At 41.9% G+C, this 17,472-nt stretch overlaps 1 protein-coding gene across 1 annotated transcript in view; it reads right to left on the bottom strand.

Moving 5' to 3' along the window:
* igdcc4 (immunoglobulin superfamily, DCC subclass, member 4) overlaps positions 1-16,339 on the bottom strand; it is a 38,391-nt gene extending 22,052 nt beyond the window's left edge. Inside the window, 2 exon segments of the mRNA XM_026378952.1 lie at positions 354-668; positions 16,062-16,339. Of these exon segments, the coding sequence (XP_026234737.1) occupies positions 354-668; positions 16,062-16,128 (382 nt within the window). The 5' untranslated portion in view covers positions 16,129-16,339.
* Between the last annotated feature and the right edge of the window lie 1,133 nt (positions 16,340-17,472).

Genomic DNA, 17,472 nt, shown 5'->3' on the forward strand with positions numbered 1-17,472 from the left:
AAAGCCTGGAAACAGAAATAGAGAAACACTTACGCTGGCTCTGCCCAAAGATAAACAATCTGTCATTAATTAACAAGTCATATTTTTTATTCAACCCACACAAAAACGTAAAATGTCTATCTATCTATCCACGAAGTCATGAAGACTGGAGCCTAGCCGAGGTCAACGGAGAGGACAGGGTGCACCCTGGACAACCAGACAGTCTGTCACAGAGCCCACACACCCAGACAGACAGAATCACTTATACCTATTACCTCTACAGACAATTTTAAGCCTACAGCTCACATAAACTGCATGTGTGTAGTAGGAAGCCAAAATAAACCAAGGTGTTTGGGGCATTGTTGGACACCTACTTGCCAGGAGCACATTTACAGTCCGGCTGCTCAGGGCTCCCAGGGCACTGGCGCTCATGCAGCTGTAGGCCCCCTCCACGTCTTGGAGAGGCTGCTCATCCTTGGTGGTGGCCAGCAGGAGGAGTGATCCATTGGCCAAATACTGGAGATAGTCATCTCCTTCCAGAGGCAGGGGCTGACCATCCTGAAACCAGGTGACATTGAAAGGTGTATCACTGGCTCCCAGATTGCAGTCCAGCAAGAGGGGCAGACCTGGCTCCAACACTACATGACTGGGCCCAGCCCCGCAACTCAGCTCTACTGAAACCGGCTTTTCTGTGTGGGACAAAGAAAGAAAAGTTTGTTACTACAGCAGGTCATGCCGGCTAAGTTAATCTTTATTGTTAAAAAATGAGGGCATGGGTGAAGGGGAAATGGTTGTAATAGCATGAAAGGATTTGTATGTCAGCAGCAAGATATTAAAGTCAGTATGAGAGAGAAGACGAGCGGTAGGTTGATGAGCTGGTGTGAGCTGAGGAGCAGATTGCTACAGAAACAACTACATAAAGGCTTATTATTAATAATTTCATACCTCTTTGTAAATATGTATTTAATTAAATGTAACATGACTTTAAAAGAAGACTGCAAATATAACTGAATGCATTTGGAATTTGATCAGACAGTAAGTGCCGTGAAAGACAGTTTCAATTTATTAATTTTATTAGAACCACATAGAGAAAGAAACTAGTAAGAAACAGCTCTTCTTTAAAGATCTTAGGAGAAAAGACGACAGATGAAAAACATTTTAAAACACTACGAACCCTGCAAATACTGAATCCATAAGGTGCAGTGTTGGTATCTGATACACATATTATAATATTCATAAATGTGCTCCTGGGATAATAGGTAATTTATTACTTACTAGCTCCTACTACTACCGGTACTTTGATGTAGACATTTTTTTATCATATGTATTTTGAAGCTTTGAGATGAGCTGACTCATGTTGCTTTGAAAACCACTACACTGTGTTTTTATTGTCTAACCTCCTCTATAGACATATCTGTTTGATGATTTATGTGTTGCGCTCTCAAGCACAGCTGCCATTATTGCTTTAGTAGAACGCAACTGAACTGAATTTGCACTGACAGAGAAAAGGGGCATGTTTGGTTTGTTACGCTCAGGAGTCGCCTCAACATATGAAGGTCTGTGTGAATGAGTAGCTAAGTAGTAATGACTCAGATTGGTATATTGCTGATTAATACTATGAATTCATGTTAAGTCACATAAAATGTCTTTTTCATGAAGTACTTTCACAATTTCATGTGTACCTCGGTAAGTAATCTCATTTATCTACCTCTATATAGTCCATTTGATGGACCTCTTTACGAATTAAGAAAAATTATTTTCTCAGAGGGACATAAATACAGGCAGGTTTCTTTCAGCTTTTCTTTCTCTGGCATTGGATTAATTAAGTTAATGGGAGATGGAATTTTTTTCTTGATTAAATGAGGCCTGAACCCCCCACCAGCACTTCTTGATGAAGAGGCTGTGTAATGCAGAGAAAGGCTGCTGCACAGCACTCTGGTACACACACACACATCCGTCATGGAGACAACAAAACATACATTCAAACACTAAAGGAAAGACAAAATACTACAACATATACATAATCTTGCAGGAACAAGATTACTTAAGTGCATGCACACCAACTGACTCTGATCCAAATCACTTTCATCCAATCAGGTCTCATTAAGTCACTGAAACATAAGCAGCCATTTCCCAGCTCGCTGCTGGTTTCTCTTGGTGAGAGGGGGAGAATTATTCTGCATTAGATATGGACGCTAATACGCTTTAGAAAAAAAGGGCTAGAAGAGGCATAAGGGACGTCCAAAACAGAAACACAGTGGAGGAAAACACTATTTCCTTTTAGCTAGGGTTTTGACCTGTTAACCTGTGGGTCCAACCTAGAAAAGTTTTCCGAGGTTTTAGCATGACCTACTATCCTTTAAAAAGTTGTCAAGGTAAGCATATACTGATTACTTCATTTGGGAATAAAAATCCTGTTATTAACACACAGCAGAAACCTCAACATGCCCTAGATTCATGGCCACTTACAGCACACACACACACACACACACACACACACACACACACACACACACACACACACACACACACACACACAGACCGACACACACTCGTACCCACACGTTCACACTCATTACATACCGCAGACATGCACGGCCGCACAGCCACTGTCAATGTCTCATAAGGACACAATGCGGTGAAGAGGGGGGGATCTGTGAAGTGCCCATTTAGCTGTACAAGTGGGAGCTGCTGGAAAAGACACGGTGCACTCTGGGATACAGTAGTGGCTGTGCGGTCTCTGTGAACTGTGGTGAATGGATTATGATGGCACTGTGCCAAGAGGTTCATAGTTTACTTTAAGTAGAGAGACAAAAGCAGATTACAAAAGGGGATAGTGGATGAAATAGAGACCAACAGACAAGAGAAGATGATCAAATGTTTAAAAAAAAAAAAACAGGAGGGGGGAGGATAAACGTAACGTCTGTAAATAATACAGGGTCATTTTGCTCAGTGAGTAACAATTTAACATCTTATCTGGATTTACAATAGCTCTCTAACTGTGCCAATAACTATAATTTGGATAATGTAGCAACAGCTGTTTTATGAACGACTACTGATTATGTGCACCTCTTTTATTACTGTTCTGAAATGGGCTGATCCTATTCAGAATCAACTATACAAGCAAGTTTTAAGCGAAGCAAAACACACAAACACCGTGAAAAACTCTACTCTGACAGAGAAAGAGAGCCAGGGGAGATGGAGAAATTAGGAGAGCAGCGCTCGCAATCCTGTCGATACTTCTCCCAGCAGTGTGCTACTGTTAGTGCACAGTGTATCCCCCTATTCACAAGACATTTGGTAGAACAGAAGGAGAAAGAGGAGGAGCAGGAGGAGGACACTGACCCAACACTGCAGCGAATATTTCATCAGGCCTAGCTCGCTGTCAGCAGAGACTGGACACCCCGTGACCCTGAGGCCGCAGCTCAGGTTTCCACAGCCTCTAAAGTGAATATCTTAGGCCCTTTAGGAACTGCAGAGGCTTCATGTAAAACAGTCCAAAAAGGGCTTCTCTGTGCAGTGAACAGGAGTTTCATTTGTCCCATGCTGACATTATGATGTTTTCATTTGCCCCGATTTTTTAATCCATATTATCAAGCTGGCAAAACAGTGGGAATTTAGGAGTTTCTACTAGAGACACACAATAAAAACAGAAGGTTTTACAACAATGCTAATTGCTCTGAGAGACTGTACTAAAGTATCTTTGCCATTTACCCCACTATGCAACTTTGGAAACCAGCAACCATTCGCAAGAGCTGCAAAATGCACCACAGTACACTGAATTTCAGACTTTACAGCTAACTCGACTCAGCGTAACAGACGAAAAACAACACTGGCTGAGGTGCAATCTTGTTCAATGCAAGTCGCCCAAACTTAAAACTCCTCTGTAAATTTATGTTTAAGTGAAAGAACAAGTGAAACTAACAAAGTTCGGGTTACCGTCACATAAAGTGAAACTCGGTTGGCAAGCTAAATCTAGTTATTATTTAGAGAATCTTTGTTAAATACAAAACGTTAAGTTAGCAGCTGAACATCTGTCGACGAGGGTTCACTCTTCATCAAAGACAAACACATTAACACAACTGCACAGAAAGCAACGTACTGGTCCAACAGCACAAGCACTAGGTCGAAATCTGAGTGTCTTTTCATCTCCTGCTGACGAGTTAAAGTCTCTTTTCTCATCCTTGCTCCCCGTCATATTGCCTTTTTATGTTTCTCTTTACTTACTAATTTAAATCACTAAGGGATTGTATAGTTATAATGGTTATTATAGACATTATAAATTATACATTTATAGATTGTATTATTTAGCATAAGAAGAAGTGATGTCAGCATTCATGAATGTGAAAGTGAATCGAATGAGATCAAAAAAAAAAAATGTGAACAATGTGGGGTAAGAAACGGAAAGAGTGGATACAGTGAGTGATTGGACAAAGAAAGAGACTAAGAATTACAGAATAAAAAAAAAAAAAGGAGGACTGAAGAGTGCAGATAAGATTAGGCCGGCCTTGAGACTGAATTGAAAGAGAGCAGCGAAATGTGATTACAGACGTTTTTTGTTAAGAGGGACCACTAAAGCACTCGCAAGCAGTGATAACCAGACCGCCTTGTACATCTACTACATTGACACAGCGGCAGCAGATAATTGCTACGAGTTGTTTCCTGAATGATGTTTGCGATGGATTGTGAATGTGCATGGTAGTAGCTGTTTCAGAAAAAAACGGAGTTGTAAGACCTTGTTAAGCAGCGAAACTCAAATACAGGCTGAGTGAGCAGGGACAGCTGCTCTGATGGATAGCAGGGAGCAGTTTACAGCAGGGAAAGTGTGAGTGTGTGTGTGTGTGTGTGTGTGTGTGTGCGTGTGTGTGGTAAGTCCGGATTGCACAAACTAAACCTCAAATCAAGCTAAACTAGAGCTCGGCTTTTGTTACAGTGGGACCCGGCGTTTGCTAATTCAGTTAACTCACACTGATAACAACACAGAACAATATATCCCTCGTGCTTAAACTGTGCTTCTGGCCAAAGACTACTCAGCAGATGAATCGATATTTCCGAAGCCGCAGTTGTGAAGATTTGAGCGGAGAGGTAGTGAGCCATAAAAGCCTGTGGGGAGATGGAGACTCTCATGTTTCAGTAGTCAGGTAGAAATGTACGTGCAACAAGAAACAGAAGGTCTCATTGACAGACTCATTACGCTGCTGTCTAAATATTTAGACTCTGATCTGATCTAGGCTTCATCTCTGCCTGTGCATGTTAAATATAACATCTTGGGCATTCGGTTCTTCCTGTTAAAATGTATCGCACCCCCCTGAGTCTACATTCATTCATTCTATTTGTGAGCCTTTATTTACTCTGATACCGGATTAAAACTCTTGTGTTTACTAGTTAACTACATACACGGTCTCAACGTTTCACTGAATCCAGAGTGAGGCTGTGAGTCACTCAACAATCTGAACAGCTGCAGTGTCAGGTGTTAACCGTTCCAGCTGTGTTTCCTCCCATGATGAAACAGCAGGGTTCTTCGAACACCCAGTCATCGCAACCACAAAGACGCGCTGACTTTCACTGTCAGAAAGCCGATGCTCTGAATCAAACATATTAATGACTGTGGCCAATGGAGAGTTGACTAAGGTTATACATGCAGCCACAACACTAACAGAAAAGAAATGTTTTATTTGCTTTAAGGGCTGCACTTCTTTCTCAGATCTGCTCAATCAATCTATTAATAAATTAGTTGTTTAAATATAATAATAATATCAAAATAGTGAAAAGCACACAGAACTAAGTCCTACAGCTCTAAATAGTTTCCAAACCTGTAACACAAGTCCCATCTTCCTGTATTTGTCAACCTGATACACTGTGGATGTACAGAAGCTGTACTGTCAAAGAGGAAATATAGTTTCTATGCTCTGCAGTACATTAATAAACTATAAACTTGACATGTACACTTTCAATCAGTAAGATCAATGTGAGATGGGAGATGGTTTTTGTCCCACTAAACATGTGCATGTTGGGGGGGAAAGGGAACAGAACAGAGAGTGAGGGATAGAGAATGGGAGAGGGGGCGTATTCGTCCAGTCCCTCGTGTCTCCTGTTCTATGTACAGTGCTCATTCAACCCAGTCTGGCTTCCTCCAATCACAGAGTGGTGTTCCAGCATGCAGGGTCTCCCAGCAGCATGGGGCCTCCCCATGGTGATGTCAAGTGCCAGGCCTGCTTGCATGAATCAACAAAGTGAGCAATAAAACTAACATGATTAACACGCAACATCTGAATGTGAATGTTTATTCCCTCAGCAGCACAATGGACATCGTAGCTTGTGACTAGCACAGTAAAGGTTCCCAGTATGAGGGGCAAAAAAAAAAAAAAAACAACCCGGAAAGTTAGCTGTGGATTTCAGAGATAGGACACAATGCAGGCAGCACAGACTGAAGACAATCTGAAAAACCTGAGTCCTATAAGGTGCCTTACGTACCCCCTTACTAAATACTGCTCTTTGAAGTGAGACACATGTATGTTATAATGCTTGTGTACAAGGATCAGGGCTGAACATCTCACACAAGGTTAAGATGATAAATGGGCCTGCTACTTGACACTAACTGGTACAGTACATGCACAGAGGAAGGGCATGCTGCACTGAACAGGCTGCACATATTATGTTCACACTGGGATTTTAATAATGACATTTTCGATGAGTAACATGACAGATATATGGTCGATTGTTGAGTAGTACAGTATACTGCATCCGAATGAGAGTAAAAGGGCATCACTATGAATGCACAAGTAATTCAAAACTGTGTTTTACATGGTTATATGTAGTATTAGTGGTGCAGGAACTACAGCACAGACCTCCATAGACCTCTGTAGTGTGCATGTGAATTTTCTGAACTGCTTTTCTCTAAGTAGCATGTGCTTGTAACTCAGCCAGAGTGACATTAATATTTATCTATAATAACCTACACCTCCAGTATAACTGTGCTGTCATGTGACCGAGCAGACAGCAGGGAGGAATGAAAAGAATGTGAATGCAGGTTAGCTGACCAAGTAAGCACCGTCAACTACTGTTTCTCTCATTAAAGTGCACACAACACAGACTGCTACAATTTAATAAGTTATACAATAAAGAAAGCTAAATTTCAGTTTGAAATCAGGTTATAGTCAGTATCTAGAGCTTTGTAAGTTGACCTGTTAGGGACAAGTTATCTTCCAAAATCCAGAATCCTTTGTGGATAAAAGATTTGGGGAGAAATGGGCACTACCAAAGAGCATAGTGGACAGTCGGACTCCCCAACATTTGATCCCTGTGTGCAACTGAGGTGCAACTCAGTGCAACAGCTGGTAGAATCTATGTACTATTGGTCCAAAGATATATTTTATTGGGAACATTTGGTAACATTACTGCAACACTTCATATGTGGCTCACGTGTGAACAAAACACAATTATTACATTGGCAGGAAAAGCACACCCAATGTTGCTATGCAGTGGTTTACACTTACAGTGTTTAAAACCAATAGAGTGTGAATCTGAAGTGTGACTTTTTCAAGATAAACAAGCTTCAAAGCTTTAGTGTAAGTGACTGTAAGTGATGTTCAGACGGCCAAATAAGAGAGCTGTTCTCTCTCAGATAGCAACACAACAGCATAGCATCAGGTTGTGATACACAGTCTCTCACTCCTGATTTGTCATGATATGTAACTTGACATTTATTGTGACTCAAATTCAAAATACCATCCACACACATACTCTATCTCTATATCCTGTCATAATTACGTGCTTGAAAGATTGATAGGGAAGCCTGGAAACCCACCTAACCCTGAGAGTGGTTCATATATAGAATCACATTATAATGTATAACAATATAATGCAGAAAACATTTTTAAAAAATACAAGGCTTATGATAGTAAATGCAAATATCATCTTATTATACAGTCTGACATTTAAGAGGAAAATGACCTCATCAGGCTAGTCGTAAATACATACATGAATTCATACTGAAATTAAGCACTAATCAGTTTGCAGTGTCTTATTTTTAGAAGTATTAAGAGACTGTGTTATTCAAAGAAGCACTCACAAAAAAAATTCAATACAATACTTCGAACATCCCAAGAGGGCATATAATTTGAATTCATAGCATACAAAATCGAGCTTGAGACTCCTTTTCCTTTCATACAAACACCTCTGTGCTTAAGATTGCCTCCACGGCAGCTTGAATAGGCACATACAGCACACACACGTGCAATAAAAATCAACATATTCACTGCACAAATATACCCAGCTGAAACTCAGCCCAGGGCATCTTTAAATAATATGCATCCTAATTTAGCATGGACTCTCTGGGGACAGGATCAAGATGCACTCACAAATCGCAGCTGACACACCCACGCGTACACACAAGGGGCACATGGGGTGTGTGCGCACACACACACACACACACACACACACACACACACACAGATACTTAATTTACCACAAATGCATAATGAGCTTTCCTCCACAGGCACCAATGTCCAACAAGCTCTGGTTTTAAGTGTCCAGACACCCAAATATGGACAGTAAGGACATTAATACTGAAAGAGTGGAGTGAGTTTAGGCATGAAAACAACCCAGAAGATTAACTGTCAATAAACAACTAGAAAATTCAAAGCAGCATTTACACTAATAATTATTTTACAATTCAGAAATTCTATTTCATAAAACCATTAAAGAGGTATATTTAGATAGAGAAGATGATGTCATAATTTGTTACAAAATGTGCAAGAACAGACAGTGACAGACTGAGAGTGACAAGAAATTAATTGATTAATTAATTAATCAGTGTATTGTACATTGTGAGTCTAGAACACTGAGTCCAATGGGTGAAAGAACGCGGGACTTGCATTCAAAATGTGGTGCGACAAGAAAACGCCAATGGGTATGTTTCTGCTGTTAATACACAGTGTTAGCTATTAAAAAAAACTGTCAAAAAAGCTTTTTGTTGTTGAGCTTTTGTTTTTTTTTTTGCTGTTGCACTTTTGGACTCTAATTTTTATCTAATAGTTTTTTTTTAAAAGTGTTGAATTAGATTAGATTAGATTAGATTAGATTAGATTAGATTAGATTAGATTAGATTAGATTAGATTAGATTAGATTAGATTAGATAATTTATTAATCACAAAAGGGAAATTCTGGTGTTGCAGTAGCCACAGAGCAACATACACACAGATGCAGAAGATATTAGGAATAACACAAATTTTAACACAGTTAAACAGAACAAAACAGACAACTATTGATCAATACAATATAATGAAATAATGATTTTTGTCACTAGCAGAGCTCTCTACTGTCTGATAATTATTGTACAGGTTGATGGGAGTTGGAAGGAATGACTTCTTGTACGTTTCCTTATCACAGGGGAGCTGGAGAAGTCTCTGACTAAAGCTGCTCTGCTGTTTGACCAGCAGGCTGTGAAGAGGATGTGTGCTGCTCTCCATTATGTTCAACAGCTTGTTCAGCATCCTCCTCTAGTTAAGTCCTCAACACAGAGCCAGTCTTCCTGATGAGTTGTTTAGTTTGTTGGTGTCACTGGCTCTGATGCTGCTGCCTCAGCAGACAGCAGCAAAGAAAATTTCACTGGCCACCACAGACTTGTAAAAGATTTGCTAATCTATGCCTCCTCAAGAAGTAGAATCTGCTCTGTCCCTCTGTGTTGCATTTCCAGTTCAGTCTGTTGTCCAGGTGAACTCCCAGGTATTTGTACCCCCTCCACCACCTCTACGCGCTCCCCCAAAATGGAGACAAGTGTTTAAACTGTCTCTGGTTCTCCTAAAGTCCACAGCCATCTCCTTGGTCTTTGTCACATTCAAGGTCAGGTGATTGTTACCACACCACAAAACAGTCCATCTGTACTTCTCCTCCAGTTTCCTTGCCACCACTAATACACCCATGACATGTGAGGTGAGGGTGACTGGTCTGTAATCATTAAGAACAGTTGGAAATGAACATTTTGGCAGTGGCACGAGACATGATGTCTTCCAAAGCTTCGGCACACACTCCTGTCTCAGGCTGAAGTTAAAGAGGTGCTGTAGGATCCCAAAAAGCTGATCAGCACGGGCCTTCAGGACTCTGGGGCTGGTTCCATCAGATCCTGCAGACTTATTTTGGTTCAGCTTCTCTAGCTGCCTCTTCAACTGGCTGCTGAAAACAGACAGATGGCTTGTTGGAATAGGAATGTTGGAGGAGGGAGAGGAGGGTGATGGCGAGATCTCATTTTCTATGGTGTCCCCAATGAAGGGTGTGCTGTCTCTCATATTCATAGTATTGGGTGTGCTGTCCGTTTGTATGTATGAGAAGAAGGGGGAGGCTAAGTATCTGCCAGATGAGGATGAGGAAAAGGAGGAGGAGGAAGCTGTTCAACTCATTTGCTCTTGTAAGATTGCCTCAACCTGGTTCCCCTTCTCTTTGAAGCCTCTGATCTTTTTTATTCCAGACCACACATGCTTCATGTTGTTATGCTGAAGTTGGATCTGTAGCTACTCATCAGGCCTCATGCTCCCCATCAGTCTCACTTTCAGCTCCCTCTGAACCGTCATCACCTGGGGCTTGTCACCCGCCAAGAAGGCTTTTTTCTTTTTGTTCAGCCGCTCCTTCAGGTTGCAGTTAATCCAGGGCTTATTGTTGGAGAAGCACCTTCTTGTCCTGGTTGGGATAATATTATCCACACAAAAGCTGATGTACTCTGTGATGGTGTCTGTCACGGAGTCGATGTCGTCTCCATCTGTTCCCTGAGAACTTCCCAGTTCAAAGCACCCCTGCAGAGACTCTATTGCCTCCTGAGACCACTTCCTCAGTTCTCCTGGTCACTGTCTGCTGCTGAACAATGGGTGAGCACCAGGCTGTGATCTGATCTGCCCAGGAGGGCAGAGTAGTGGAGGTGTATGCATCCTTCACATTTGCATACAGTAACCACTGGGTCATAGTCATACTCCATGCTTGACCATCATATTTGCCAGAGTCCTCACATTTCCCGGAACGAGTAGGAAGAATAGGTTTAAACCTCCTCTTCCACTCTCTCCAGCCCTGCATCACCAGCGGCCTCTTCTCAGTTCCACAGGGATCTGGGGCCCCGCTTCTAACAGTGTAGGCCTGGAGAGTGCAATCAGCTGGTCGTGCTGGTAAATAATACGAGCGCTCGTGAACTCTCCACTCCCGGATGCATCTGTTGCCATGGCTTCCCAGAACAAGAGTTTGGAAAAACAGGTAAAAACATTTAAGTAAACCACTGCACATCCTGGTTAGCAAGAATAGTGTAAACTAGACAGAAAAGAGTAAAAAGAGCAACGAAAATACAACAAAAACTACGAAAAGAGCAGATCTAACCGGAGCTACTGCAACACATTTTTTGTGCTTGAAATTTCTGTGGTTGATCTAAACATCCTGTTTAAAAGAGCACAGACGCAGGAGAATATTGAAAAAAGAAGAAATTCCTGAAATCGAAATGTGCGTTTGGATGAAATTGCTGTTCAGCACCACACATCTCAGTGTAGCAGTGATACCCATGACTTCACCGTGCTGCAAACACAAATGTGTCAATTTACGGATAAAATCTGGACTAATTTAAAGTCTGAATTCAACTTTTTCTCAGCTTTTGAAAAAAAATATTACATATTTGTAACATTCTGACCTCTCTACATTCAAAATGTCTTCTTTTGATGCTGTGCCAATCTGTAACCCCTTGTGTAACTTCACGTCTTCATGATATTTAAGCCATAGAATGAACTTTGTCCCACAGTACACTTGTACAGTGTGTGAAATAATGGTTGACTCAAAAACCATTTCCCTCCCAACATTGTACAGAGTCACTTCAACAGCAGGTTTCCTACAGGCTACGTTTTCTTGTGTGCTGCATATAAAAATTAACTTTGTGTGAAAATAAGCTACGGAGATGACACCATGTGACCTGAGAATATTTATTATTCAAGGAATAACACCATGTCTGCAATACATTACTGTAGCTTTTCACAACAACATACATTACTACTTTGTCTGTCTGAATAATGTGTCATTACAGGTTAATACAGGAAGGAAGAAGCTGTAATCGCAACATAATGGAATCGCAGGCACATTAACTAGTGCATATGTGTGACAGAAGACGGTATGAGAAGCAGAGACAATTACATGGACTGGTGTCAGCACCACCTCCTCATCAACACAGGGAGGACCAAGGAGAAGTTGGTGAACTTCAGTGTGCACCCAGAGGCACATATTGTGCACACTTATAGTTCTTGTAGCTTTACACTGTTATTCCACTTAGCATTTTTAATATTTTTAATTTTCTATTTATCTTACATAATTGCTACTTTTGGCACTCTGCTGTGTACTTTGCTGTTGCAACAATGCAATCTTCTCATTGTGATCACAAATAAAGGTTTTCTTATCTTATCTTCTAGTCATTATTTCTCAGTCATGAAGTAATCATCCACAGCAGTTTTATTCAACTCGGTTTCACAGAATGAAACTAAACCAATTAGAAGTGAGCCTTAAAATCCAATAACATTGAATTCATAATGTTTCTCATTGTGTAAAGCAAAAGGTTGAAGACACAGAAACGTTCAGCACTAAATGCATACTGATATTTTTGTCTATTTCTACCTATGGCAGCAATAAGTGATAATAAAGCACCAGGTATTTTGATTAGAAGATGACAGAGGGCAAAAACTATTTTTTTTAGTTGCAGAGGAAGAGCTGGGGGTGTAAGGACTGAGAGCACTGACAAGTGAGAATTAAAGCATGAGTAAGATGTTCAAACAGAGTGGGCAAATGAATATCTTTGTGTCAGAGATGTGTTCTAGTGTTTGAGTGTGTGTGTGCTTTGTACATGACAGAGTAGTTGGACATGTCTTACTGCCATTGGTTAGAATTAACTTTCATTCGAGCAGCAGGCTACAGTGCACTTACGTGTTCTCCTACTCTGCAGTTTTCTTGTGGGTACTCTGGTTTCCTCCCTTAGACACGCAGAATAATCAATTTAGAAAATGGGTGATAGTTGGTACAGGGAAATAAATTAATGTGAAGTACTTTTCCCTTAATCAAACCATATTACACTATGCTGCGCCTGTGGAACTGCAGCAGACTGCTGTTGCACTGGGCATCTCCCACCTGTGTAACTATGTGAATGTTAAACTCCCCAGTGCAGAAAAGCATCACGTGAGCTTATTCAACACCTGCTGGAACCCAAAAATCAACTAGAAGGACTGAGAGCAGAAATATAGTAAGAGTTAATGTGATATGTTACACTGTTGGTGCAATGTAAATGAACTCGAGATGTTGTCCTGGTATCACCCGTGTTGCTGTTTTTACCACTTTCATGTACATATAAAAAGGGCCAGAGGTGAGGCAATAACTTTTAATTGCTCATAAAGTCTTGCAGGACTGCAGACGTTTCTTTTATCGTGTCCATTAATAACGGAACGCGCAGGCAGACCGGCACTTTTCGTTTCATTCTCTCTTGTGATGTTTTCGTTTGATGGATAGAGCGGACAAAACAAGCTCTTTGTTTGTGGATGTAATAACGGCCCTGGCTCTCGAATTCTCCCACTAGCGCCCACCAATTCATTCCTGACCCAGAAACACCTCAAGCCCCCACCTCAGTTCCCACAACCACCAACACCCACGACATTCACGCTCTGCACACACACACACACACACACACACGGAGTCACCTTCAATGGCCGTGTTGTTTACTGATCTTGCTGACTAATAACAATTCAGTGTAATTATTTGGTAATACTACATGATAAATACTAATTTGTTCATTTGGTCATAAAGCACACTAATGTGGCTTATGCTCTGAAGCAAAACACTTTTTTGCCTTCAATATTTCAGTGGATTTGAATCTGTGACTTGTTTATTGTCTCTTTAGTCGTTTTTATTAACTACATTTTTATCAATTCTACAGTTGTCAACAAAATTGTCAAACCTGTTTAGTACCAACTTTCAAAGATGCATCTTGCCTAGTAAGTAAATAAGTTTCCTCTTCAGTCTCATCACGGACGACCTCCATCACAATCTCAATTATTTACCTTGTAATGCTTTTATCATCTGGATGTGTTTGCCCTCGGGTGTAACACTTACTGTCCTGTCAGGAGGATCTCAAGAGGAGTAATTCAAATATTCTGCCTCTGCTGGAGTCTGCAGGGCATGGCCATTTAACTCTATATCAATTGTATTGTCTCACCTTTCCAGTGTTTTATAACAGATGGAAGTCAAGGAGCTACACCTCTACTTGCCACCCTTTAAGGCCTCTATATGCATAATTGAACAATGAATAATGGAAGTTATGTAATAAAATTACAGCACATCTCAGAGGTAGGTGGTGTCTGTCTGGATGATCGTTAGTACTGTTACTGTATTACATTACAGAGATATTAGAACAGCTTACTCACTCCATATTAATTATCTGCAATTCAAGCTATTTGCAACTAATTTTTTCCTTTCTCTCTTAATCTGCAAATTGTTTTTCTGGCTTCATATAGTAGTAATTTACTTCTACACTCTGCTCTGAGTCCGTCAGCCTTTATTCCAGCCACATGGTTGGTTTGGCGTGATACTATTCCCTTCATCATTGACTTTTTGCGTTGTCAGTCAGAACATGGATGGAATGAGTTATCTCGTGATGATTGCCATTTTTTCACACACACCTATATTCAGGAGTACATTTATCATTCCTATCCACCCCTGACTATTTTTCAACGCCAGCTCTGGGAGATCTCAGCCCACAGAGGCTAAATCTCAAAGTTCTGTTGTGTTGTGTGAAGCATTTTTGTCACACAGCGAATCTGTGATTTTTACACCTGCACAAAAACATTATGACTATTTCGCTCCAAATCAGTATTACTATGACTTATAGCGGATGGATAGTGTAGTGGTAACAACGCTGCCCTCCATGTGGGAGACTGGGGTTGGGAGACCAGGGTTCAAATCCTGAATTTGGCCTAACTCCAGTAGGGGTCCTTGGGCATGACCTCCTTACACTTACCCCTGCCTGTGCCTTGTACCTCACTTGTAAGTTGCTTTGATATAAAAGAGTCTGAAAAATGACTAAATGAGAATGTTACAGCTCCACACCAAGGTTGTTTCACTAGATTTTTCTACATCCACGCACAAATATTCTCATCAACCACTCCACAGGACAAAACCTCTCTGCGAGAAGCCTCAGTGAAAGACTTGATAAATGAAATGCATAACACATTCACCATTTTTAATATGTTCTTTTCCTGACCCTGAACACCACTTAACTGGATGACCTCCACTGATTTTCTGAACAGGTCTTTATCATGTAAATCCTGCAGCCAGTATTTCACCCTCTGCTCTCCAACCAGTCCTTTCCCACACTTTGGAGTCACAGCAAGGTCTGAGGAATAAAACAATATCAACTCCCAGACACTGTCCCCTGTCTGCAAGTTTATGAAGATCATATATTTATACTTTTGATAACTTTTGATACTTTATGAGCCAGTGGTTAAAGCCACGAGCGTGGTGCGTACAGTCCCGTTTTAAACTGTGGATTTCAAAGATTTCTTTTTTATTTGTCAAAGCAGTCAACATGTTTCAAACGGTGCCACGTCCAGAGCGCTGCGCTTTTATGAAACACCGAGGCCGAGCCCACAAGTCCTCATAATGAGCTCCATCCTCCGTTTGATCCCAAACTTCCCCGGTCGGTTCAAAGCCCTCTGTCTGCCCTGTGGCAACAATCGGGGGCTGCTACTTGGTCAATGCGCTGCAACTTCTTGAGGCCAAAAACCATCCAGCGAGAGACACCCAGTAGCTGAAGTAACAACACATCCTCAGCCCAGAGGCACCGAGAGGAGAGGAGAGGAGAGGAGCGGAGAGGCCACATGAGGTGAACGCAGAACACGGATGAGCTATTGCACGGTGCATGTAAGGTGCAAATTCACCCAGTGGCTCACTTGTGCTCTGAGTAACTACACTTCAGTGTTACGTGCCTGGACCGCTGCCTCACACATGCACTCCACAGAAAAAACACACACACACACAGAAAAAAAAAAAAAAAAAACCCATGCAGATGATGAAAGTGAGCGCTTTACCTTGCTTGGATGGACCACAAAACAGCGAAAGAAGACCGAGCAGCCAAATTGTACTCTCCACCGCCATGTACAGCCTTTGATTTCCACCAGTGGGGTAGCGGCGTGCGTCTATACGAGCAGCTATACCGTCACATGCATATGTTGGAATCCGCTATCGTGTCCGCCGGTGCGTAAAGGACTCTCTGGAAATGGCTGCGCCTCTTTGGTAAACAGTCCCCTGGCTTTCCAAACGAGACGCTCGCGTTAGTCGGCGGAGAGCCGTCGTGTCTGTCGGCGCTTCAACGCCATGTTGCGAACGAATGGTGTGTGTGTGTGTGTGTGTTGGCTGCTGGTCCACACACACACACGCGCGCGCGCGCGCGGGCCCACATGTGTGCGCGCACACAACACGCACACGATCACCAGACACTGGCTGGCTGATCGTCGCTGGAGTCCCGTAAAGCTGTTGGTGATTGTAACACACCCATTATTCCCCCTGTTTTTTTTATTTTTTTTTTATTATTCAGCTGCGTGTTTCCCACCAACACTCGGGAGCTTCATTCACATCCAGTCGGAGCGGACACGCAGGAGGAACACTTGACAAAACAAATGTGTTGAAGTAGATGTTACCCCAGGCGCCCTCTCTGTCTGTCTGGGACGATGAATGCGTTGGATGGATTCGTTCTCTGCAAACGCAAAACGAAGAGCACAGGGTTTAAAACACTGAGGGGGATTACAAAAAATACAGTCATTGGTTTATTTAGTTTAGTTTAAGTAATGTAACATGTAGTGCCATGTTTGTGTGCTATCCAGCAGGTCTGGAAAACCAAATTTGTTATCAAGAGAGAAAGGCACATGTGCTCCCTGGGCAAGAGGAGGAGGAAGAGAAAGAAAAGGGGTGGGGGTGGGTAAGGGGGGGCGCTGGTGGTGTGCATCCCAATCAATCAACCAGCTCTCCTCCTGCACTTAGTGCTGAGGGACCCACTGACTTTTGCATGCAAACACATAGCAGGAGCCAGCTGGAGCCAAGCCTCCCCCGGAGCAGACAAAGACTCGCCTCGTGCAGCACTGATACCAGCAGCATCTCCACGCTCAGCAGCATACAAAGGAAGAGTCGGGGAGGAAAACAAAAAGCAAAGGCAATAACCAGTCTCAAGCAGAAGTTAACCTACAGAGCGCGGCACAGCTGCTACTTGTTACCCTGTAGAGAACAGTTCCCTGAAGTTCACATGGACAATACACCTGAATATGTGTACGTTGCATGCTGTGATGAAAAGATGAATCCTGCACAATTAGAAGCTCCCTTTGGAAAATATTACTGTATGTTAACCAGCCCCATTCCTCATCTCAGCATATTCATTTCATACTGATATGAGACTGATTTGAGCTGATGAAATTAAATGGGACGGATCAGGTGTCTGATTAAAGCAAA

This window comes from Anabas testudineus, chromosome 3 (genome assembly GCF_900324465.2).
Source record: "Anabas testudineus chromosome 3, fAnaTes1.2, whole genome shotgun sequence".
NCBI lineage: Eukaryota > Metazoa > Chordata > Actinopteri > Anabantiformes > Anabantidae > Anabas > Anabas testudineus.